The sequence below is a fragment of the Carettochelys insculpta genome, chromosome 6 (genome assembly GCF_033958435.1).
Source record: "Carettochelys insculpta isolate YL-2023 chromosome 6, ASM3395843v1, whole genome shotgun sequence".
Classification (NCBI taxonomy): Eukaryota; Metazoa; Chordata; order Testudines; family Carettochelyidae; genus Carettochelys; species Carettochelys insculpta.
Genome location: NC_134142.1, coordinates 34,797,463 through 34,824,138, shown reverse-complemented (window position 1 = coordinate 34,824,138; position 26,676 = coordinate 34,797,463). Strand labels below are relative to the sequence as shown.

Sequence of the window (26,676 nt, the reverse complement as noted above, 5' to 3'; positions counted from 1 at the left end):
TCAGTATTTTCATGTACTTACGAGATTCAAAACTCAGGTTAAAAAAAAAAAAAAAACACAAAAACAAAATACCTTTGGAATAACTTGAGAATTTTTCACTATAAAAAGGGCCTAACACATGACCAACCATAATTAATCAAGAGCTCAAATTTCAAAGACAGGAAAAGAACAAAGACCATCTTCCAGGACGATATCATCAGAGATTGAAGAGGAAGACTGAACTGACCCTCAAGCCCCCACTGAAGAGTCCGGTAGATGTCTATACTTGTTTAAAAAAAAATACCTCACCAATAATTATAAAGCAACAGAACGTGCAGAGTAAATATTAATTTAGAAGCAAATATTTCAAAAGCCCAAAAGATGGTATTGTATCTATCTACACAGCAAAGAGGCTGGAAGGCTCTCACTGAATACTGAATTTATGTGATCTAAAAGGTAAAAGGAGTAAAGTACCTATAGAAGTTAAAATTGTCAGAAATACATTATTCATCAAATGGTTTTCTACTGCTCTGTGTCAAAATTTAAAACCGGGATGCAAGTCTGATGCATGGGCTGATTTCCAAGAAGATCTCAGTAGCTGTACAATCTAGGTAGATGTCAGGAGGAGCTCCATCTGCTCTCACTGGCAAAGCTGCAAGCAACACATAATATCTTCACATAGAGTTTTCTGAAAGACATTTTTAGAAAAATCCTCCTAAGTATCTACTGCTTTGTTGGCTATTAGGAAACATTACCATAGTTTCAATGATGATAGTAAGGTTGCCTAGGCCATCGGTCAGAGCTACATAGCTGCCACCACGCTGTAGATGTCCATCCATCTGCAAGTAGTGCCATCCGGGCTGGGTAAACTGTGTTGTGTGCGCTGTGCAACAGTGAAAAGAAAGCAAAATGAAAGATCAGCATTAATTCCAAGAAGGTCATCCTGCTACCATTTTGTAGCTTCCATGTCGCAGATTTTAAAACCATACACTTGACTTTGAGACAAAACTCTATAGACTTAACAAGGTGGGGACTCTGGCTAGTTAACTGAAAAGAGATCAAAGAGTATAGCTGAATGCTTATATATGAACCACTTGCTACATGATACATTTTTCTGTTTGCATATGAATAGTGGAAGATCCAAAAATAGGAGAACTTCCCATGATCCTGTCACATGGGAGAACAGGCAGGTCATCTGATCTAACAATCAACTCTGCAGTCATAAGCAAAGATTAAAAATGGACCAGAGGGTGGCCACTGGATCTATATATACATATTTAAATTGCAAGTACATACATTTATATATACACACAGACCAAAGTGATGGTTTACAATAGCAGCTATCACAAACAGAATATAGGTGTATTCCAATTCCATTCTCTTTTTCTCCATCTCAGAACTCTAGTAGCCAGATAATTTAGAAATAAAATTGAAAACAAAAATCAGGCACAGAGCCCTAGTTTTTCAACAGGTTTTAGCTCCAAGCCCTTACTACTTCTTTTAGAACACAATCTCAAACCAAGAAAACAGCAGTTTGCAATGAAAGCCAATCTTTACTAATGACAGCCATGAACTACAATGATGTAAGTCATATATATGTGCAAAAGTCAAATCACAGAACCCGTTCTCATCTCCTGTAAGGATTGTCTCCTGCCCCATTCTAGTTAAAGTGACGAAGGGAGAGTCCTCCTATTGCTAAGAAAGTAAAAATGTTCAATACAAGTTCTGTATCCAATAAAAAGTGAACACAAAAGAAAATCATTTAACACCAAAAATAAAGGACATTTTACTAGTTTAATTTAGCATAGAATACTGAGTATTGCATTGTCAATACTTTTGTAGGTCTCCCTGGACTTTATATTTACCTGTGATCCAGATGGGACCATCTACTACATAATGGCCACTCCATGGCTCTTGTGCTGTCATTAATCCTGATCGACCAAAGGGCAAATCTTCATAATAACTAGCTTCCAAATTCCAAGCAATAGTTCTGGAAAATAGTTTTGTTTTTAAAGTTACAATAATTTTGAATGCAGAGAAGGTTAAATATTTTTGATAGTGCTGAAATTGAAAGTTCATACTTGTCTGCATAAACTAAACATTCCAGTGGAATCCCTCCTTTGGGGGATTAACACATTGCACATTTGCTGAAGCTAGAACCGGCTGGGAATCTCCCAATGGATTGTTTTATTGTTTGAACATGTCAATTCATCAGCAATAAGTTGTTACAAAAGGATAAAGGTAAATTTTGGCCAATTGCAATTTCAAAAATAACCATGAAGCATTTTGACATCAAAATGGAATGTTCTGAAACTTTTGGAATTGATTTTTGTATCGTTTTTAGATTCCATCTCATTTCAATATTTTATATTATAAACATTTTTTTAAAATGTAAAATGGTGAACGTAGAACAAAAAATTTTGATCACTCCAACTCTTCCACACCTCTAAGTTTCTTTTTTATATACAAGAAAGTATCAATTTTTGGTTTTATTTCTCCTCAGACCAGATTTTCCCAGAAAACATTTCCCAATCCAACCCTAGCCAGCCCAAGAAGAGGCCTGAGAACCATAAAGAAAATCTGTGGCAGGTTTGAAGCAGAACTGTCTGTCAAGGGATTTGGGAAGGGGTGTAAGTGGAGTTATTCAGCAGAACCAGCTGAAGATGCACACTCTCTGGGGTATCTCTAGTGAGCCCCTCTACATTATCACCAGGAGATGACAGCCAGGTGTGAGTGTTGTCGCTGTAAAATCCTCCTCTCTCTCCTATGCATTTCTGCTCCAAAACATATACTTTCCTCTCGAGGAGACGGTTATCATTACATCACCACTGTCAGACCCACCCCAAAGAAAAGAACCACAGGGTGTCCAAACTCAACTGGACCTGCTGGGTAATAACCATTGATACACAGGATACTGCAGCCCACAATCTAGTCTAAAAGTGGACAAACCATGGAATTCCAGCCAGAAGGAGTAAAGGCCTGAGTCCTGAGAAGTGCACACTGATCAGAGAAGTGCAGCTATGCTAAAGTTATAAATGTAACTGACTGCATGCAAGACTTACGAGGTTATATTTCCATTCACATAGTTCTGGTTCAGGATCCGAGCCCAGCAGCCTGCACCCACTTCATTATTGAACGTGCTATAGTCTTCTGAAGCCCATAGTTTCTTCTTAGTTGCTAAGGCATCAGCCACTGTTTTTGTTCCAGGGTAATGAGCCCTGGATAACATTTCAAAAAAGGACAGCACTTAACACAAGAAAAGCAGAATTCAAGCCACATTCGATTATTAGCTCAAAGCACAAAAAAAATGTCTGGTGCCCAAAAACAAATCACGAAGTGGATTTCACCTCAGAGAACCATATTGGTTAGATCCCGAAGAGAGCTACAATATTTAATAATTTAGTCTCATCTGTGCCAACAAACAATTTTTCCTTAGAATGTATTCTGATGCTTTAACAAGTCTAGTTTTAAACATCATACACCAATCAGGCTTTTTGTTTCATTTCTTCCTGTGCAATTTTTTCCTGATATTTAGCATGCATCTTCCTATGACTATTCCACTGTTGCTAATTATACCACCTTAAATAAATCCCCTCCTGAGTTTTTATGATCTTCAAATATTTGTGGATTAATAGTAATACAGTTTAATCTCCCCTTAGTCATCACTCATCCGAACTCTATGCTCCACTCTTACACTATCCCCTGAGATACCAATTCTTTGAACTTTCAGCAAGTATGTTAGTCAAAAGAAAAAGCACTGAAAGTTTGAAGCAGCTGTATTAAACCGAGGTTATAAACAGAATACAATAGGAGCTCTACTGCTTTCTTTTTACCAAATCTTTCCTGCTTCTAATTCAGATATTTGTTTTCATCACAGATGACCTTTTGTGCTCACACTGATTTGATTATCACTGATTCACTAACGCAATTTATCCTTGTAACAGTTTCAAGGCCTTATTTCAGACAATAAAAGGCAGTTTTAGTTTCCCCTCAGATAACAGAGAACTCAACCAGGGAATCAACTCAACTACACAATGTAAACAAAGCCATAAACTAGAGTGAGAGAGGTCTAAAAAGGCACCTTAATATTAATCTGATACAGAGGCAAGGATCCTTGCAAATTCATGGGCATGGGAAGGGAATAATATTCTAAAATGCATAGGAAAGAACTGAACCAAGTGAGCTGTTTTCTTCTAAAAGGAGTATGGACAATGTGCCAATACTATTCATTCACATTAGCTTTACAAGGCTCTGGTTTACAGTAGCAGCCAATTTTGAAATAAGGCCCCTTATTTCAAAGTAACAGGCAGAGTATCCAACACTACCGTTTGAACCTCTCTAGTCCTTGCACCCTTAGGACCTGATGGTGCCAAACCTGAGAATTTGCTGGACCACAGGAGGTCAATATTGTCTAGCAGCATTACCAACATTTCCATTGCTTATTGGGCTCTTGGACATTTTAGGGGTAAATTAGAGTTAAACAACAGCACAGAACACTGAAAGCCAGGACTAGTGGCTGTAAATGAACTGCAGGAAACTTGGCCACACCCTTGATAAGTGGTCACCTGGCTCACTAAAATCATGCTAGATTATGGATGCTGCCAGATGAGAGAGTTCAGGAGCAGAAAGGTTCAACTTCTGCCATGCCTGCTATTTTAAAATAATGGGGCACTTATTTTGAACCTGGTACTCTTGCTGTCCATGAGGAGTAACACTTATTTCAAAATAGTTATTTGAAACAGAGTGTAGCCAACCAGGCTCGGGTTCCCCAGAAACAAGGCTGCACCCAGAAGGCGAGTGCTATATTTGGTTTATTGAAAGCGCGTGACACCCGCGACGGGAGCCCCGGAGACGCCGCAGTCACCAGTGGGGAAACCCGACGCGTCGGAACTTCACTCGGGGAGAGGCTCTACACAGGCCTCCTAACGCTAGCTGATAAAGCTAAGCTCATTAACATAAGATTGCCTAAAATTGCCTATGCATTTCTTATCACTACCTCTAGTGGCCTCCTGCCAGGCTATAGCCTTGGAGTTTTGGCAAACACAGCATAGTTCGCAGGTGTGCGTTGTTTTGCAGCTTTCATTTTGCACAGACCAGTTCCGGTATCTCTTGTTTGTTGGCAGCATGCTTTTGTATATGATTCCTGTGAGAGTTCACAGAGGGGTCGGACTGCTCTCATGAGACCGTTACAAAGTCTTCTCGCACCCTACACAGAGGTAATGTGGATATGACCCTCCCTTTCAAACAGCTGAATGCACATTCCACCATCATGCAGCACCTACTCAGGCTGGTGTTCAACTGCTCCTAGTTAGGGTCCAGGCTGCCATGTAGGGCTTCATGAGCCACAGGAGCAAGGGGTAGGCTGCCTCACCCAGAATGACGGACATGTTCGCCCCCTCAACTCTGATGGTGCAGTCAGGGCAAAAAATGCTGGTGTGCATCTTTTGGAAGAGGCAGGAGTTCTAGAAGTTGGCAGACAGCTTCCCAACTAACAGCGATGTTGGTGAAGCATCCCTGGTGATCCATGTGGGCCTTTAGTCCCATGGAGAAGTACCCCTTCCTATTGATATAGTCCATGGCTCGATGGTTGGGGGCCAGAATGGGGATGTGTATGCCATATATATGCCCCCATACACATTTGGGAAGCCCACGACAGTGAACCTGCCCATGATGGCATCCATGTTTCCTGGAGCAATGATCCACTGTAGCAACACATGGTTGATGGCCTTGGCTACCTGCAGGAGCATGACCCTGTCTGTGGATTTCCTCATGATGAACTGGTTCCCAACTGAGCCGTAGCTGTCTGGTGTGGTGAACTCCCACAGGGCAATGGCAGGTCTCATACAGGTGTCCTGTTGCCTGATGGCAGGGGTGAGCCACTCACAGAGCTCCAGGAAGGTAGCCTCACGCATCCAGAAGTTGTGCAGCCACTGCTGATTGTCCCATCCCTGCAGCACAATGTGGCCCCACCAGCCCAAGCTTGCCTTACGCTGATGAAGCAGCATTCCATGGTGTCCAGGATATTCAGCTGCAGGAGTGCCAGGACCTGGTGAGCAGGGCTGTGGACTACACTGGGTTTTGTCCTGATAAAGCAACATGTGGGCAGCTTAGAAGTACTGTGCCATGAATTGCAGCACATGGCACAGGAGTACAACACTGCTTTGCAGCAGCTCTAGCTCCAGGATATGGATGCCACAGCATGTACAAGGGCAACCAGAGTATAAGAACGAACGTACCTACTGCATCCCTTTTATGTTCCACAGGGGGCAGCAGGGCCAGAGTGGATTGTGAGATGCAGCCATAGACAGAAGCTCCTGGAACTACACCTCACAGCAAGCCTGACCCAGCAGCCACAAGAAGTATTCACACACCCCACACCCCACTTCCAGGCAGACGTCATTCAGTGTGAACACACTAAATAGTTCTGCCTTATTTCGACACTTCCCCATAGCGCGGGCACTCTAATTTGATTTAGTTATTTTGGGAATTTTTCATTCTATTTTAAGCTATTCTGAAATAGTTTCCTAGTGCAGACACAGCCTAGGTCAGTGATTCTTAACCTAGGGTGCACGCACCCCCTGGGAGTGCATGATGCCCTTTCTGGGGGTGAGACACATGCCAGATTTTTTCAGAAGGTAAATCACTGAAAACACAAATTAAGCACAGGCAGGTAAGTACAACTACTTAGTTTCAACAAACCTACGCATTTATTAACATCATACATTTAACAATGACTGTAATATACAAAGTTTATTTTCAAGTTTGTAAGCTAATTGTAGTGAAATTATCTCACTACAAAATACAGCATACCACCATGTTGTAGGGTATTTCTTGACACATGCGCAGATGATGATGTGGTAGCACAGAAGCTTTGTTTGAATTCAGTTAGCCATTAACTGTTAGCATATCAATTACAGTTTATTTCCACAGCAAAACTTCTCAACACCTCTGGGTTGTACTAGTGTATTATTGTACACCTACTGTACTATTATTTGTGGTGAATAATAAACATAAAACTATTTGAAATATATTTAATATGCATTTAAAATTGTATCGGCTCCCCATCTCCATTTGTGATTAACGATCTTTAAACGGCTGGCACAGGTCAAGCTGCAGTGGCCAATACAGAGACAACCAAGGGCCCAATAAGGCTGCCTAAGATTTTCCACCAGCCACCAAGCACCAGCCCAGGTTTTACCCCGCTACCTGGATCGATGTCAACGGTGTCTGATCCACAGGGGTTTACAGGGTGTGTGACAGAGCCCGTTTGTTCCCCAGAAAAGATGACAGACAAGGGGTCAACTGTCCACAACTAAGTTTCTTTTTATTCTAACAAGAGCTAGGTTTTTACAATGTAGTGTTTTCTCTTTCCTATTTATTTACTATGTTACCACACTTTATTTTACTATGTATCTATTTAATATCTCTAGAAGCTACAACTATATCCTTCCCTGTTCCCTGAGTCTCAGCACAGGATTTGGAACTAGTTGACTAATAGCCCCTTTGTTGTATTTGTGTAGTTACAACGTTTAAACTATACCCTTCTTTAGACTTACTGTTGGCTCCACTGGGACGCACAACTTGGTGCTCTTCCGTGCGTGTGCTATAAGGGAAAAGAAATAAACCAGAACTGATAACAACAACTCTGCTATATATTTCCTTATGTATCTATTTGAATATGTGTATATCTTTATGTTTCTCTTTATGTTATATATTAATACGTTTCTATATATTTAATTATGCCAGGTTGTTTAATCTGGTAACGGGCTTCCAGAATGTCTATGTATACATATAATATGCCAGGTTATTTAGTCTGGTAACGGGCTTCCAGATTTATGGGATATTTTTACCCGAAAAGACCCCAGCGCAATAAATTAAGACTGCGCTGGCTTCCCTTCGCCTCAGCGTCCCAAACGCTTAATTATGGGTAGTTTTGGGCTTAAAGGGACTATAATACGACGCCTCCCGAGAGCTGCCTATGTCGGACCCCCTAATAAGGGAGCCCCTTTACTGCCCTGCCTCGGGAGGAACTATACAATATTATATTCCTCTTACTCGGGGCACCCGCCCCCTTCAGAGCACTTTTCGCCTTTTAGGAAAATGGCCGGTGATGCTCTACCCTAGGTCCCCCAGCGACCCAAGGGAACAGCTGGAATTTAAAATTGCCTAGGTGAGGTTACCCCTGCTGGCCAGGCAGATGGGGCCTCTAAAAGTGGCTATGGCTACTACCCTAGGACTTCTTATATGTATACACTTAATGAATGTTAATAGGATACCTGCCTCCTACGGCCGCCTCAGGACTTATTGGCAACGCCTGAGGTCTTATGTAACCCTACAGGGATTTATTTAATATGGGTACCCCCTTAATGGGGTGTCCCTTTAAATTACTCTTTTAGTTTAAGATTATGTGTAAAATTCTAATTGGGGTTCTCCCTTTACCGGGTTATCCCCTTATGCTTCAACCCCCGCTTGGGTGAGCTCTACCCAGCGGAGGGAGCAATCAGTTCTGGGTCCCTATGAATTAAAATTCTTATCTAGTCTTCTATTATGTATGCAAAAGGTAAAGCGGCTAGGTCAGTAGACCGCCTCCTGTGCTTTACAAATGAGGACCCTGGGAACAGGGTTCCACAATTTAAAACGATTTAAACCCTTGTAATATCAATAAGGGATCAGTATTATTAATGCTAACAATATATAAACCCTAACTCTAGTGATTTAAGCTAATATCCCTAATGTTTGTGGAGAGCAGTTATTAAATACCTATCCTCCTCCTGATCTGTCAGTCCGGGCGCCGGGCCCGAGGGTCTCCACAGGAACCTAGGAAGTGAAGCCCTCACGGCGCGCTTTTTACTGGCAGCCGCGGCAGGCAGATAGGATAGATAGGGAAAAGAAGAGGAGGCCAGGGGAAAAGGCCAGCTTGGTTAACAAAAACCCCTGGCTAAAAGCAGCAGCAGCTCCGCCGCCGGCCAGCAGAGGCCGCCGCTTGTGCGGCTCCCCAGGCAGGGCACCTGCCGGCGCGGTCTGCCTGGCGAGCCTGCCTCAGGTAAAATCTGAGGCCTTTAGTGAGTTCAGCTCAGTTCTTGTTCACTGGAGCTCTTCAAAAAGGCTTCTCAGCCGGAGCTCTTCGAAAAGGCTTCTGCGTCCCACGGTGGCTGGGGTGCGTAGATTGACACGTGGGTCTGCTTCAGCGCTTCTCGTCGAATCTTCGGCCAAGGCTGAGTCCAGCTCTAAACTCAGTCCTTTTTGCTCTTTTGGGTCCGTTGTCCTCTTCTCCGCTGCTCCCCGACGGACTGGTAAAGCCGGGCTGCGCTCCAGAATTTATAGAGCTGGGGCGGACCTGGTTGAACACTCGCAGGTGTCAGGTCCGCACCTGCGTTGCCCCGGCAACCAGGATGCACGTTCCGTTTACATATTCATGAGCATCATAAATGGTCCAATCCGTGCATCTGAATTCAAACCGATGCTCATGAATAGGCAATTAGCTTATGAATATGCATAGGCAACGGGCAACCCTAACGGTCACTCCCTATACCTTGCATTTACCTGGGTTATATGGTTACCTAAACAGTATTTTATGAAGTAAATTATTTTACAGTTTAAATTTATTCTTACCTAGATTAGTGGGGAAGACTGTTAAGTCCATATAAATCCTATTTTTAATTTAAAACTGCTTGACATCTCGAGGCTATCTGGTAAAGGGTAGTGGAAGGCACACACAAACCTCACAGCCCATGGCCAGGGACATGTTCTCTATAGAGGAATTTACAACAGTGATAAGGGGTGCAAGAGCAGATGCTAAGAACCAAAGGGGTGCAGGCTGCAATAAAGGCTAAGAACCATTGGCCTAGGTGAATAAAGGCATAATACAGTGCTCACAAATATGTTGAATAATCATCCTTCTGCTGTTAGGCTTATTGTATTCATATTCAATGGTTTGGAAGAAAAAATGTAAATGTAAATGACTAAAATATTAACTTTGATACTTCAGGAATTCGATGAAAAGTATAATTTGCAGAGACCAATGTAAAGCAGAGAGGAAGTGTACACTTCTATTCCTCTCTCTGAGGCACCCAAAATGTTTTATAAATATTACTCAAAACCCCTGGCAGAGGCTATCTCCATTTCACAGCAGGGGAAAAAAAGGAGGAAAAAAAAAAAAAAAAAAACAGAAACAAAATTGAGTTGATCAAAATCACACAGGAATGAAGTTAAAAGAAAAGTCTGGGTCTTGGTTTTAACTACAAAGACCCATCTCCCTGTATATTTCCATAAACAAGAGAAGATGGAAAGGGAAAGTCAATGGGAGAGAGAGGACAGCACTAAAAGTATGGGAAGATGACCAAAGGGTTAAGGTTAAAAAAACGAGTAACTGAAACTGGGTCTTGCAGAAAGACTATTTTCAGAATATGTTTCTGAGAAGTTTTGCTCTACTATCAACCCACATCCTGTCAGACACAGCTTCCACATTTGTTCCATTAGTGGGCGGTTTACATGGAACGGTTTCACCAGAAGTGAAAAGTGTGTCAGATTTTTCTGAACTCGGATGCCAGTGAATGAGCAATGCTAATGGACTCTCTGATCCTCAGACACTACTCCCCAAACCCTTGGTGCTTTAGTATGCTTTCTTAACATCTAAATGACTGCAAATACAGCAGAACAAAAAAGCAGTCCAGTAGCACTTTAAAGACTAACAAAATAATTTATTAGGTGATGAGCTTTTGTGGGACAGACCCACTTCTTCAGATCATAGCCATACCAGAACACACACATCAGGTGACAGCTCAGCAATTCAAACCTCATTGCCCCCAGGCAGACTTTTTATTGCTGCTGTAATTAGCTGATTCACTCTCACTTCCCAACACCAGTTTTTAAAACATATTTTTTAAAAACATCTAACAGTGCCAAACAAGCATTCACCATCAAAAGGACTAATAACTCTAACATGGAGGAGTACCATTCTCTTATAAAAGTAGTACTTCTGTGAGTGGCAGAAGTTTCGCATGAGAGGACTAAATTAAATCCAAATTAGAACACCCTGGTAAAAACGAAAAATCATTGTTAGGAAAGAAAAAATCTCATTATTTCTAATTCTCCTTCCTTATCTACAGTGGAAAAAAATTAAACTGGATTTTTCCAGATTAACTATTTATGCCCCTTGATTTTTGCACTGATCTTACTGTTGCACAGAAAATTGACTAGAAACGGACTACCATATTACTCTTTTACTTTCATGCACTAACAATATTGTGATAGACTAAAAACACCACTAAGGAACATTAAAATTTGTCGTTCTGTTCTCATAAGGCTTTACAAAATGGGCTTGTTTGCAAAAACAAAAACTTTGAAGTCATAATTATGCAATACCTCTGTAAGAAAGTTTAAATTTTAACTATTACAATAACTTTTCTGTTTCTTACTACCCTTTCTCATTTTAATTATCTGCTCCTCTTTAACCCAACCCAGACAGAAGTGGTAGGAAAGCAGACTTTCCTGAAATGATATATTGTATTAATTCAACTTTGTATTATCTCAGAAGAATGGGTTCACATTAGCTGCAAGCTGTCACTTCCACCAAGAGACACTTTCATAATAAGATATTTTAAATTCAGAGCTATTGGGCAATATTTAATGCCTTTATTTCCAAAGACACTGTTAAAGAGAGACTTGCTATTAGCCTTCAGCAATGGCAGCTGAAGTCAGTCAACTATAATATTCTTAAAAAGACACTTCCAGAGTTTTAGTAATATGAACACATGCTGATAATTTTAATTATTTTATAGTAGTCTCACATCTTCACTTCTTAGATCATGGGTGTCCAACCTTTTGGCTTGCCTGGGCCGCATATAAAATATATAATATAGTTAATGTTAAAAGTTTACGATCTTGTGGGGCCGCATTACTAGCTGTCCAGGGCCGCATGTGGCCCGCGGGCTGGACACGCCTGTCTTAGATGATTCATAGGAACTAAGACCAGAAGGGACCACTGTGATAATCCAATCTGAGAGCCAATACATACTAGGCCCTGGGACTTCTTCCAACCCCCAAATACCCTACAGCATATCTTTCAGAAAAACATCTAATCTTGATTTTAAAATTGCCAGTGTTGGAGAATCAATATAGGTCTGCAGTTAATTTTAATTTTTCTGCTTCTGAGGTAACATGCTGGTATCCAACAAAACTCAACTAGAAAAACATGTCCACTAGTCCAATGGTCTTATCAACCTCCACAGAAACAAACCCATCTACCTAAACTAAAGCAATAAACAGACTCAGCAGATTAATTGAATCACAGCGAAGTAATGAGGCTCAATTCACCCTGTGGTCTACAATACTGTGGACCCTGTGGGAAACCAGCCACAGCAGAGTATTAGCAAGAGGTTTTCATCAAAGCATGTTGGTGCACCAACTGTGGAGGTTCAATGTAGCCTCTGAAATAGGCAGGGCCAGACAGAGAAGAGGCCTGGGTCTGTGACTGAAGTGACTGGGCATGCAGATTTTTAGGGCTAATTCCACTCAAGTGCAACTTGAAAGGAGCCAGACTACTACATGAATCTGTAACAATCGCCTCCCTGCACTCAACCAAGTGAATTATTAACCAGAAAATTTAAGATATCAAAATCTTGGGTGAGAGGTTAGCAAAGCTCCCAGCAAACGCTACTTCTCTGAAGTTATATATGGACAAACAACAAATATACATGATCACAGCACACTATCAAGACAGCAACTTCATAAAAAAGAAAAAAGTGACCTACCCTATGATATCAATCACTCTATGTAGCTCAGAATCAATCATCATGGAAAAGGAGATTGGCTCCCACTGGTTATCACTGGCTATGATCCTCACTCGTTGCAGACCTTGTTTGTCCAAGGTGTACCTTAATAGCTTTGTAGGTAGGAAAAAAATAGAAAAAAAGTTGCATCAAACTGGCACAAACCAAGGTTTGGAACAGAAAGTGGTTTTTCTTGGTTATACAATGAACATTTTTTAAAACATCCTCTTCCGCTGACTCCTCAATACAGAACAGTTATGTCAAGAGTGTACTCAGCAAAAGAATGTCAACTGTAAGTTGGCAATCAAAACGTACAAAATGATCTTCTACCATGCCAACCCGCAAAAGTCAGGTAGACTCAGGCTGCACAGCACTTAACAGAGGGTAGGAAAACAGCATTTGATCTTTTTTTCTTACAATCATGCAGAGCTCAGACAAAGTTAGACTCTTTCATGAAATGCAGTTGACTTTGCCTCATCTATCTGCAGATCAGACACTTAAAAAATGTGAGTAGTTTCATCGAGTGTGATGTTATAAAGAATACATGCAGAGAAGCATGGACAAGTCTAATTCCAAAAACATACAGCTTTTCTAAAAACAAAGGAAATATTTCCTAATAAAACAAAAGGAAGAACTCCATCACCTGTTAACTGTTTCAGTTTTAAACATGGCTGTCACACATAGTTAACTTATGCAATTGAAAAACTATTGCAGTTAAAAATTTATCACAATTGCTTGCCGTTTTAACTGCGCTGTTCAACAATATCAATTGAAATGTATTAAATATTTGGGATTTTCTTCTACACTTTCATATATAATTATTTAAATTACAACACAGAACAAAGGTGTACAGTGCTCACTTTATATTATTTAGTATAAATATTTGCACTGTAAAGATAACAGCATTTTCAATTTACCTCAAAAATACTTGTGTGAAAGCTCTACCACAAAAGTGCAACTTACAAATGCGGGGTGTTTTTCCTTACATAACTGCACTCAAAAACAAAATAAAGAAAACTTTAGAGCCTACAAAGTCCTACAAATAACAGAGTTCACAAGTTCAACACTATCAACTTACGCTTGAATAAAGACCTTAAGTGGTTAATGCACCACAGCGGCAATTTCCCCACCTTTGATTTAGTCCATTACTCCAATTATTTAAACCTCTGTTACCTACTTAAGTAATCACCCCATTCCCTCCTCAGTGTTCAAACACTGAAAATATTGATATATATTGGTATGTTTAGAACTAACACCAAGCTACTGCATTTTTCACATCTACTCAAGCCTTCAGATAAACTAAAGTACTCTGGACAGGATGCTTTACTAATCAGTTATCTGCAGTTGCTAGCAGAAATAATGTATCTTCACTTCTTGGTACTCATCTCTGAACTCACTTCACTTGGTCACTAGATTTCTGGTAAAAAGATACCCAGAACACATCTTGCATAATATTCCAGAGGCAGTTAAACTGAGACTGTACAGTGCGATTATCCTGCTTATTGTTTCTATCAATTCAGCCAAAAACAGCATGGCCTGGCCTATTTTCTTTGAGTCAGAGAAACACGGATTTGACCCAATACCGAACAACACAAGGTTTATGACCAAGATGAGCCCTCATTTTCAAGTGACATGGGCTGCCCTATAGAAAAAGCACATATAACAGTTAAAAAGAGACTTCTGTTCACACACAGATTAAAGCATGTATATAAATTAAAGAATTGCTTGAAAAATCTGATGGATTAGGAAAGCAGAGAGCAACTGGATTTAAAAAAGTAGCAGCATGTGGGAATATTTTGCCTTCCTCCCCGGAAATTGCTGTAATATTCCTGGGATTACACAGAAGAAAAAAAAAGCATCAAAAAACCAAGCCTAGAAATACAAATAGCTGATAAACAACTAGACCTTAAACATAAAAACTATCAGGAATTAATCCATCAGTGAGAAAGAATGTGACTCATTCAATAGTGTGAAACAGTACTGTGGAATGAGGGAAAGATGTTTAGTCAGCTCCCTACTCATGCTACTGAGAAATTAGATGATTGGTGTTTGCAGAATACGACTTTCTCTATGACAGATTCATGCACCTGCAGAATAACTTTCTGCCAGTGATTCCAAAGTCAATCTTCTCAAATTCTGCTTTGTCCCCCTTTTCTAAACATAGGGAAGTACACTCATCCCTCACTATATGAGCACAATTGGTTTCCAACTTCCTGCTCATAGGCAGAAACTCGTAAGAGGGACACTAAATTCCTATTAAATTACGTGTCACAGTCTCTGATTGGTTACCAGCGCTCCTAACTCAGGGAAGGAGTGGCAGCAGGTGGCACCACTTTTGAAAGATAAGTGAACCTAGGGTTGGGGAGGGTTAAAGGCTGGGGGTAGTATGGAGCTGTGAGCAGGAGGGAGGGTTAAAATCTGGTGGGGTTGGTGGAGTTCAGTCTGCCGTGGTTTGGGCCAGTGGAGTGGGGAGTCAGACTGCGGGAGGTCAGGCGGCAGGTGGGGGTCAGGCTGCTGGGCCACGGAGGATACAGACAGCAGAGGGGAGGTCTGGATGCAGGGCTGCGGGTTGGGCTGTGGGACCTGCCAGGGGGTCAGGCTGCGGGGGATAAGAACATAAGAACATAAGAATGGCCATACTGGGTCAGACCAAAGGTCCATCCAGCCCAGCATCCCATCTGCCGACGGTGGCCAATGCCAGGTGCCCCAGAGAAGGAGAACAGAAGACAATGATCAAGTGATTTATCTCCTGCCATCCATCTCCTGCCCTTGTTATGAAGGCTGGGGCACCATACTTTATCCCTGGCTAATAGCCATTTATGGACCTAACCTGCAAAAATTTATCAAGCTCTTTTTTAAACCCTAATAGAGTCCTGGCCTTCACAGCCTCCTCGGGCAAGGAGTTCCACAAGTTGACTGTGGATTCAGGATGTGGGGCCAGTAAGGGGGTCTGGCTATTGCAGTTTAGGGCTGGGGTGGGGGGGCCAGTCTGTGGGGCCAGCAGGGGGTCTGACTGCAGCAGGTTGGGGCTGCAGGGCTGGCGGTCAGACTGGGGGGGTTGGAGCCACGGGGAGGGGGATAAGGCTTGTGTTAGCAGCTGGAGTTCACTCAGAGTGAGCTGAGGGAGGTATGTGTCCCTCGTTTAAGTGAGTACTTGTAAATAAAGTACTTGTTTAAGGAGGGATGAGTGTAATTCAGTTAGTTTGGCTAATCTAATTTCTTATGCTAAAAACTGACTAATGAACCCCTAAATCAAAACAGATCTGCACTGTATCTAACCCACAAGCTTCAAATCACACAGGATATTAATCCAAATGCAGTAATATGTATCCAGTAAGGGGTTCAACAGGCAAGAGCACAACAGTGAGTTCATACTTTTCCACATAAGGAATGCAAGGTGAGTGCTCTGCAGATGCTGAAGAACTAGCAGGAAGAGTGCCAAAACATTTTTTATATTGGAGGTGCTGAGACACATTAAAAACTTTAGAGTTTGGCTGAAACCCTGTATATAATGGAAATCACTTCAAGTCAGGAAGTACAGCAGCCCTCCCACTCACCCCCGCAATCCCTAATTCCAACACCTATAGCTGTAAGTGTCTTGTTCACATTTCTCATTTGACAAAGCAAAGACCATTCTCAAACCTATCAGTCGGTCAATGATCCTTAAACATTGCTGTCATACCCACCTGTGACTTCAATGAGTGCACAATTGAGACCAAAGTCAAAACTCTCTGACTTTAATGTGCATCAGAGGATTCATATGCGTGTAAATTCAGGAATATGCCCCCTGCTGGCGACGGGCAACAGAAGGAAAGCTCTCAAGGATGTTTTGTTTCCAGTTTCTATGACTTAAATGGGTACAGGATCAAGCCCTAAAAGAGGTTTCAACTAATACTACCACTATGGAAAAGTCCTATATAATTTAAGCCAACTCAGTTCTGTATAGGTTTTTTTAAAGTATCTTCTAGAATTTAACAAAGAATTAATTCCTTTTTCTAGATTGTTTGACCCATGCAATCTATTTCCATAGCAGAAATACAAGTCTTAGAGAATTGTCTGAAATAGTTAAAAAACCAAGAAAAATTATAGAATTTAACAGAGAATAAGATTTTTCCACGTGGTAGAAAACATTTCACAAAAGCACATTTTGAACTTGTCAACAGTTATTTTCAGCCCAGAAATCAGATTCTAAAGCTTATCTCTGTTCACTCCTCAGATTAAAAGATGCGAAAAAGTGTGATACAGAGGTTTTACATGCACGAAGTCTGAAGGAATGCCTGACATAGTGAATGCTGGTGGAAAAGGGGTAGAGTTAGTTTTTGAAATAAAAAAAGAACAAGTTAAAAACCATTTGGAAAAATTAGATGTCTGCAAGTCACCAGGGCCTGATGAAATGCATCCTAGAATCCTCAAGGAGCTGATAGAAGAGGTAGCTGAGCCGTTAGCTCTCATTTTTGGAAAGTCATGGGAGACAGGAGAGATTCCAGAAGACTGGAAGAGGGCAAATATAGTGCCCATCTACAAAAAGGGGAATAAGAGCAACCCAGGAAATTACAGGCCAGTCAGCTTAACTTCTGTGCCAGGAAAGGTAATGGAGCAGGTAGTTAAGGAAGTCATCTGCAAGCACTTGGAAGGTAGTAAAGTGATAGGGAACAGCCAGCATGGTTTTGTAAAAAAACAAATCATGTCAAACCAACCTGATAGCTTTTTTTCACACGATAACGAGACTCGTAGATAAGGGAGAAGCAGTGGATGTGGTATACCTAGACTTTAGTAAAGCATTTGATACAGTCTCGCATAATATTCTTATCGACAAACTAGGCAAGTCCAACTTAAATGGGGCTGCAATAAGGTGGGTGCATAACTGGCTGGCTAATCGTACCCAGAGAGTAGTTGTTAATGGTGCTCAATCCTGCTGGAAAAGCATAACAAGTGGGGTTCCGCAGGGGTCTGTTTTGGGACCGGTTCTGTTCAATATCTTCATTAATGATTTGGATATTGGCATAGAAAGTACGCTTATTAAGTTTGCAGATGATACCAAGCTGGGAGGGGTTGCAACTACCTTGGAGGATAGGGTCAAGATTCAGAATGATCTAGATAAATTGGAGAAATGGTCTGAAGTAAACAGGATGAAGTTTAATAAAGATAAATGTAAGGTGTTGCACTTAGGAAGGAATAATCTGTTTCACACATACAGAATGGGAAAAGACTGTCTAGGAAGGAGTACAGCAGAAAGGGATCTAGGGGTTCTAGTAGATCACAAGTCAAATATGAGTCAACAGTGTGATGCTGTTGCAAAAAAAGCAAACATGATTCTGGGATGCATTAGCAGGAGTGTTGTGAACAAGACACGAGAAATCATTCTACCGCTCTACTCTGCGCTGGTTAGGCCTCAGCTGGAATCTTGTGTCCAGTTCTGGGCACCCCAATTCAAGAAAGATGTGGAGAAATTAGAGAAGGTCCAGAGAAGAGCGACTAGAATGATAAAAGGTCTGGAGAACATGATTTATGAAGAAAGGCTGAAAGAATTGGGCTTGTTTAGCTTGGAAAAAAGAAGATTGAGGAGGGACATGATAACGGTTTTCAGATATCTTAAAGGGTGTCATAAGGAGGAGGGAGAAAACTTGTTCTTCTTGGCCTCTGAGGAGAGAACAAGAGGCAATGGACTTAAGCTGCAGCAAGGGAAGTTTAGGTTGGACATTAGGAAAAAGTTCCTAACTGTCAGGGTGGTCAAGTACTGGAATAAGTTGCCAAGGGAGGTTGTGGAATCTCCCTCGCTGGAGATATTTAAGAACAGATTAGATACATGTCTATCAGGGATGGTATAGAGAGTGGTCGGTCCTGCCGTCGGGGCAGGGGACTGGACTCGATGGCCTCTCGAGGCCCCTTCCGCTCCTTGTGTTCTATGATTCTATGAAGTGGTTGCGGCTGCATTACCCACAAGTGCAAAAGCCATAAGAGAGGTCACTCCAAATTGATGTTGATAAAAATCTTTAACACCATTATCCTGGACCTTTAATATGCTACATAATTATTAAAAAAGCTTTAAAAATTAGAATGTTTTTAATCCCTCCAAATATACATTCAGACTCCATTAATAACAGCATTACCTCTCAGCTGTGCACAACTGAAATTCAGAAAACTACAGATAACATTGCACATTTAAAAGCCAAACATCAGGTCTTCCATGGGCTAAAGTAAGCACTTTTATACAGGTTGAACCTTTCCAATCCAGAACACTTTCATCCAGAAACATCTGTAATCATGCATGATTTCAGTTAGCCAAAGGACCACTTATCCTGCATGTGGCCAAGTTTCCCACAGTCCCATGAAGTTTGTTTACAGCCATCAGTCCTGGATCTCAGTGTTCTGTGCTGTTATTAGCTCTGATTCACCCCTATAATGTCTAAGAGCCCAGTCAGCAATGGAAATGTTGGTAATGCTGCTAGAGTAATATTGACCTCTCATGGTCCAGCAATTCTCATGTTTAGCAGTGGTCAGACCCTGAGTGTGCAGGACTAGAGAGAGAGATTCAAGCTGTAGTTGGCATAGCATTTCCATTCCTAGCCCTAAAATATTGTCACAAGGTATCAGATCACAAACCACTAACTCAGCAAAAATAAAATATTACCAATTCAATTTTTTTTTCAGCAGAGGGAGGGGAGAAAAACCAGAAGAATACTAAATTTCTATGACAATGGAACTTTTAAACATGATACATGATTTAAGGACATGTCAGTACTGCCTGGAATTCAGACTAGCGGGTGCAAATAGTAGCATAAACCAATCAGTGCTGTAAATTCCCCATGTATACGCCGCAGCTGAAAATTTTAAGGTCGAGGATGCAGATCAGCAGGGCTGGGGTTCTGCTATCTTGCCTGCCACCAGACCAAGTAATTACCGTGCACCAAACTCAGAGCCTGCCCTCCATCCTGTGGAGAGCTCGCAGGCTGCTCAATGGCAGCAGAGCGGGTTGGGGGGAAGAGGCGCTGAAGTAGGAAGTAATTCCTAGAGCTTGGCCTGACCGCAGACAGCCTGCAGGTGAAGGGGGGGACAGCTGGAGGGGGACAGCCCCTGGAGCCTGTCCCACCAGACAGCCAGTAAGTTGTGGGGGGAACAACTACAGGGGAGATGTCCCCGGTATCCTACATCCTCCCAGACCAGGCGGCTGTTGAAGGTAGAGGAAGGAGACCCCAAGCCTCACTCCCCATCCCAGACAATCTGCAGTCCTTGGTGGGATTGGGGGAAGCCCCTGGAGGCACAGGGAAGCAGCTGGAGCTTGGCCAGATCTGGAGCAAACCCCACCCTGCAAACAGACTGCAAGATGAGGGGGCACTGGAGGTAGCTTCCAAAGTGCACGCACGCGCACACGCACCACCACCAGCTGCAGGGGAAGGGTAGGGGGCAGCTGAAGGATGGGACCAGCCTGCAGAGCACTGCCTGCACCCATCAGGCTGCATGATGGAGCCGGGGGGGGGGGGGGGGGAGGGTCAGGGTCACTGCCCCAAGCCAGGCCCCACTGGAGCAGCTGCAACCCAGGGGCTGCCCCCAGAGTGCAGCTTCCCCACCTCTCTATCAAGCTACAGGCTTGGGCCTGTCCCAGTCCCCACCCAACAAGTGCATAGTCCCAGATACCCTCTCCTGGGAGGAGCCGCCAGCCAAGAAGCGCCATCCTTGACACCATAGGTGGCCTCGTTAAGCCTCTGCTCAGACTTCTGCACCCCTCATCCTCTGCCTTAAGGTTTACAGTATAATACCAACTGCATATCACAGGGACAAATTCTGCATCCTTACTTACTTTAGGACTTTAACTATTTTCAGTCAGATATTACCCAAGGCGAGAAAGGCTGGCAGAATCCACTCCAAATTTTGGAGTGGATTCTGCGAGCCTATCTGATGCTACTACAACAACCTGCTACAACAGTGAGAACTAAACAGCAGTTCATTAGTTTAGTATTAAATGCAGGCGCAATAGAGACTGTGGCAGGCTATATGACTACTTGAGCTGCTGCTAAGATTATGGCCTCTTTGTAAGAGTTGAATACCCACTTGAAAGTAGAGACAAAAATCAGTAGAGAATCCTTCCCAGGCAGATTAGGCAAAATCCAGCATATGGAGACAAGATATGCTTGTTAAAAGAAAAGCTTTACCCCAGCGATGAGCAACCAGCAGCCCACATGAGGCCCACTGGGGCTCCACCTGCAGGACCCCTTGGCTATTTCCCCATGCCACCGCCTGCCTGTGCCTCTCGAGTATTGGAACATCCAAGCCTGGAGTTTTGGAGCCACCAATTGCTTGATTCACAATCCAGCCCCTGCTCCTCTGCCTCTCTCCCAGAGCTGGAACGCTGTGCATCAGCGGTTCGTGGCATCCCAGCTCTGGAAGGGAGTGGGAACGGAGCGGGAACGGAGCATGAATCTAGTGATTCCTGAGCTCCAGAAGTGCTGGCAGGGAAGGGGAGGGACAGCTAAGTGCAGCGCTCCAGTGCTGTAGTGCACAACAGGCACATGGGGAAGGGAGCCAGCCAGGAAGCACTTGGGGCTGCAGGTGGAGCCCTAATGGGCCATTGACTGCTGCATCCACTGATGTGAAACAGGGCCTCTCATGTGTCCACACCCCCATTCAGAGTTGTCCATTCCTGCTTACACAATCAGAGACCACCCATTCACCAATGAGCAGCTGAAAGTGTAAGGACAGTACATGGTACAGTAAATATCCTTCTCCTCAATGGATAACAAGAAGTCCTGTGGCACCTTATAGACTAACAGGTATTTCATCAGATGCATCTGATGAAGTGGGTCTTTGTCCATGAAAGTTTATGCTCCAAAATATCTGTTAGTCTATAAAGGCGCCGTAGATCTTCTTGTTGTTCTCGAAGATACAGACTAACACAGTTACCTCTCTGATACTCCTCAATGGATGACACTTTACCTAAGGACTTAATATCAAGAGGTCCTGAGTATCCTCAAATCTTATTAAATTAAAAAGTAGTGCATAGCACTCATCACATTCCAGAATTCATGTCCTTTCAAGAGTAAGCAGTGCTCTGTATAAAGCTAATATCTCATGAGCTAAGAGCAGACTGCTTCCTTTTTAAGAGAGAGATTTTGACTAAAGTGATCTCCCCAATTAGTCAGGGTCAACTTTATACTTGAAACTAAAATATTCTGTGGTTTCAGAGTAAGCCAATGTCACTTTTCTAATTGAAAGAGTATGCGACAAACAAAATCTAATTCAGAAGAACTCATTGTAGCTGAGCCATAAAAAGAAGTTGAACAACTCAGTTAGTGGTAAGGCTTGTCTCAGGAAACTGTTTCACAGAATGCTGAAAAAAGCCCTTTATTGATGAAGAATCAGGTTAGTTTTACTTGGATTTAAACTTTTATTAGGGCAAGCAAAATTAGAATGTGAAAAAGAATGTTTTCTGTACAACAGAAGGAAGTGAACCTGAAGGACACACAGAAAAACAAGTGTTAACTTTCTGAAAACAGGCACATTTTTAAGACATACAGAAATCACAAAACAACATTTAAAAAAACCCACATGGTTTCTATCATAATTTATCTGTCCAATTGTTCAGTTCCAATACAGTAAAAGAAACCCAACAATATTTACCAATATTAAATTAGAACTAAAGGCTTGACTCAGTTCTAAAATAATCATGTGTACAAAAACTATAAAAAAAATCTATGGCAAACAAAGGTCTTAAGCAGTTCTAGAATTAATAGAGTAATCTAGTCTGGTTTCCAATCCCTGTTCACTCCTACAGAAATTGCAATGTCTCTCCACAGATCATAAAACCCAGTATTGAATATAATAGAAAAGTTACTTTTACTTCCTAAAGACTAAGAGGAGAACAAAAGAAAGTTAAATTTAAGGTACAAAATTCTGCACCTTAATAAAATTCTACTTTAAAATTACATGTCCTACTGCCCTTCTGTCAACAGTGTTTTTGGTTCTGAGTCACCATCAAGGTATGTGAAAGGCTGAGATCTTTTAACATCTATTTACTTTAATGGGTGTCAAAACAGCTTGGCCACTTGGAAAATTTAGCTTTGGAAGTGGTAATCTAGTTCACATGACTCAGTACCACAGGTATATTTGTCAGAAGTCTTCCAATTCAATGATGACAAATAGAACTAAACATATTTCCTGTATTTCATTTAGAACATATACTTGGTAACATAAGCTATACCTGGACTGCAGGCTTCTGTCGTCAAAATTTATTTTATCAAAACTTCCATCAACAGACTGAGTCCAGACTACAGATCTGTCAGCAGAGATCTGCCATCTGGGAGCATTCTCCCAACATCCCTGCACGCTTTGTTCCACAAGGAAGAAGGGAAGCCTTGACAGACAGGAGTTTTCCATCATTTAGCCGCATTTGGACAAGCCAAATATTGGAAAATCATCTCCCAACAGAACTGTCAGCAGAAGATATGCAAATACATTACACAATTTGTGTATCTTTTGCTGATAAGTTCTCAACAATACAGACATAGCCATAATGTGAACCTTTCATGAGTTCTGTGATGGTAAGACACAGGATGTTAGCATTCCTAATAGAAGTTCTGTAGATGTTCAGCTGGTTCCAGTTGGCAGAGTGGCTTTGAAGTAACGCAACACATCTGCTAGGCTACAGGCACTTCAATAGCAGCCAGTGGAAATCAACAGAAACCAGGCTGAAGAATCCTAATGGTGTCTACTGGACTTTCCATCAGGGATGAGAGTTCCAGGCAGAACTTCCTCCTATGAGAGCATTACCAGCCATAATTTACAGTGATACTGTCCTGACTGCAAAGTCATTTCATTTCAGCAAATCAACAAAGAAATATAATGACAGGGATCTGACCTTGTAGCGCTCCGAGCCTGGAATCGCTATGGTGACCAATGGAGTTCAGCACAGTGTGTTTGCAGGTAGAGCCTTGCAATGAAACTGAGATCCTGCATGTCCTACAGGACCCACGGCCTTAATAATAGGAGCAGGTAAAACATACTTTGTGGTGGGTAGCATTGGGAGGGAGGATGAGAGGGAAACAAACTACCATACTTTGTAGGAAAACACTAAGGCTGCATCTAAGTGATGGTAGTGGGTATTGCAGGGTGGGACAGGTGCAGGATTAAAAAAAATAATCCAGCTCAGGGCTTTACCTATAGGATGTGATCCTAACTCAGACAAATGCAAAAGAGTTGATACATACAACTGCTAAAGCACTTTATTTCTGAGTTTCAAAAGTCATTTACACACTGATAATGTAACACTGTACATCAAATTAATAATGAGGAAGAAATACAAATTACATACCTTGATATAAGTGCTATTAAATGATCTCTCATTCCAGATCTATAGAAAAGAAAATATTACAAAAGAAAAATTTTATTCTTCAGACTAAAAGATTTATCACATTGTTAAAAAAGGAAAAAGTTTTAATCTGTAAAATTGTACAGCCAATATTGTAATAGAATCATGTGGCTTCAGATTCTTGTGTAGGAGAGAGCAACTTCACTTGTTTGTGTTATTTGAGCTAAATAAAATTCACAACTGTTTATTAAAGGCCCATAGACATATTTGCCTACCTTCCCTCTGGAAAGGAATGAGGGAATAGATGTACACATTTACAAAAGCCTGTGACTGCAGGCAGGGTGGATAAAAATCAATGATTTTTTTAAATTTCAATTGGATTTTTTTAATTTTAAAATCAGTAAAATACTAAATTTCTCATTTAAAAGGGTTATAATTAAATCTCACCACAAACATGTTACACCTACATTTATAATCTCGTAAAAATGAATCAATGGCTCTAGTTTGTCCAGCTTAACTACCAGCTCTAGCTTCTTGAAAGTTCTGGGCTGGCTATTTCTGTTTTTCAGCCAACTAAAAAGGAACATATGCAAAGACAGACACAAGCTGGATAGAATTCTTTTTATTGTGTGCTTATATGGTGGACCTTGGCCAATCACTGCAGAAGAGTTAGTTAAGACATTGTCTTAATGACAAAAAAAAGTAAAAGAAAGGACGAAGGCAGCATAGAAAGTAACACTGGCGTGGGCTGGAAAGTAAAAGGGAAGACACTATACAGCGCACACACAGCTTTCTATATGCCCCAGCACATTTGCCACAGAAAAACTACAATGGCCTCTGGGCGTAAGACCCTGTCAAGTAATATTTTGAAGAAATAAAAGGAAAACGTGTCAAGTGTAAGCAGTGCAAGAAGAAGATGCAGAGCCTTGTTGCAAGGACGAAACATCAAAAGGAAAACTGCTTATCGGGAGAAAATGATGTGGATGGAGATGTGGATATTGCTGAGTGGATGAACTGGTTAATAAATTAAATAATTAACTTTGCAATGCGTCACTTTTCAAGACTCTCTTGCGATGCCTTTTAACGTAAATATGATTTGACAAGTAAATTTCCATGCTGTTTGCTGTGTTGATGATGCTAAAAAAAAGTTTATCTTCGCTAATCCTTACAGCTTGGTAAATTAACTAGGTTTAGAATCTATCACTTAACTATACGGTACAGAAAGCTGCTGAAAGAGAAATCTAAAGTTGCCAGTTGCCACCAAGTGTCATTTTCTTTCTTCATATTAAATAATATATACCCCTTATTTTGGAACAGTGTGACTGTAGACCATAATGGTGATGCTGTAAGTCTATTCTCTATTTTACTTCACCGTAACTCAGCTTTGCCAAGGGAACCCCATCCTGTACATATCTGCACAAAAAACAAAACTGCCAGTGAGCTCAATAGGGCTTACACCAAAATTAAGTGCACTCTAAGCACAGTCTTGGCTTTTTGGTAACTTGATTAAAAATTAATAATTTTTAAAGTCATCTTTATTTAAATCAATCCACCTTGACTGCAAGTTTGAACTTCCATGTTCTAACACTACAGGACTCATTTCAGAAGTCCCATCAAAACACATAATTTGAAAATATTTCTGAAGTTCATCACCTATTAAAAAACAACAACAATTGATAGTATCTAATCTGTACTGCATACGCTGTAGGACTAAAGGGCAGAAGAGGTGGCAATGAAACTGTTAAAACAGGGTACTGGCAGTGCGTTTCATTTGCTCAATACAGCCTTCACTATCTCCACATTTTTAAGATACCATAATCAGAGAGATCTATCACACAAGACACCACAGTAACACCCAAAGCACGAGGTCTACAGAAACTAATCTCCCACTTAGAAATACAGTACTTCTATCAATTTTGTAAACATCAAACATTATTTACTGTACTATATACAATGCAGAAATCAAATGCAGCATAACTCAAAATATTCTCAAATATCTAGGCACCAAAGAGATCCATGCTATTCTCAGGGAAGTGAATATTCCAAAAATCATAAAAGAAATAAGACTGCTCTTCAGAAGTATCACTCTCATTTACGATCATGGGGTATATAAATCCAACCAAGCACAAAGGACTTAGCAACATCCAGAGGTAGTAATAGCCTCTAACAGAGGCAGAGAGATCCTGTGAAACATGCTGCCTACTGCACAAAAATATGAGACCACGGGGACCCCAGTTTTTTGGAACTCCAAACCAAGTTTCCATCCATTCATGTTTAACAAGCTGAGAACTGTGCTACTTCTTCAAAATGTTCAGTAGGCCAAGTTCAGTCTTGTAACAGGTGTCTGCAATTCCACTGAAGTCAGAGGGGAAAGTCCCCAGATCTCAGGTGATCTGCCACCTTTTTTCTTTCTAGCTACAAGAAAGTTTCTGTTTAAATGTGTAAATAAATAGCACAGTGCCTCTCTATCCTCTTACAAACACACAGCTTACGTTTTATCGCTCCTTTGCAAAGTGCTATCTGTACATCACTGACTACGTAAGCTGGGTTTGGAAAGTTCTCAAACCTCTCAACACATTTTGAGTCAATATTTATACACTTTGACTCATATGACAAAGAATACTT

General features: G+C 41.4%; 1 protein-coding gene across 2 annotated transcripts in view; it reads right to left on the bottom strand.

Moving 5' to 3' along the window:
* Positions 1-26,676, bottom strand: part of GALC (galactosylceramidase) — a 62,144-nt gene that overhangs the window by 21,858 nt on the left and 13,610 nt on the right. For both annotated transcript variants that reach the window (XM_074998776.1, XM_074998777.1), the window contains 5 exons: positions 24,055-24,093; positions 12,732-12,862; positions 3,042-3,197; positions 1,845-1,969; positions 735-862 (listed from right to left, as the gene is read on the bottom strand). In XM_074998776.1, the coding sequence (XP_074854877.1) occupies positions 735-862; positions 1,845-1,969; positions 3,042-3,197; positions 12,732-12,862; positions 24,055-24,093 (579 nt within the window). The remainder of the gene's footprint in view (positions 1-734; positions 863-1,844; positions 1,970-3,041; positions 3,198-12,731; positions 12,863-24,054; positions 24,094-26,676) is intronic.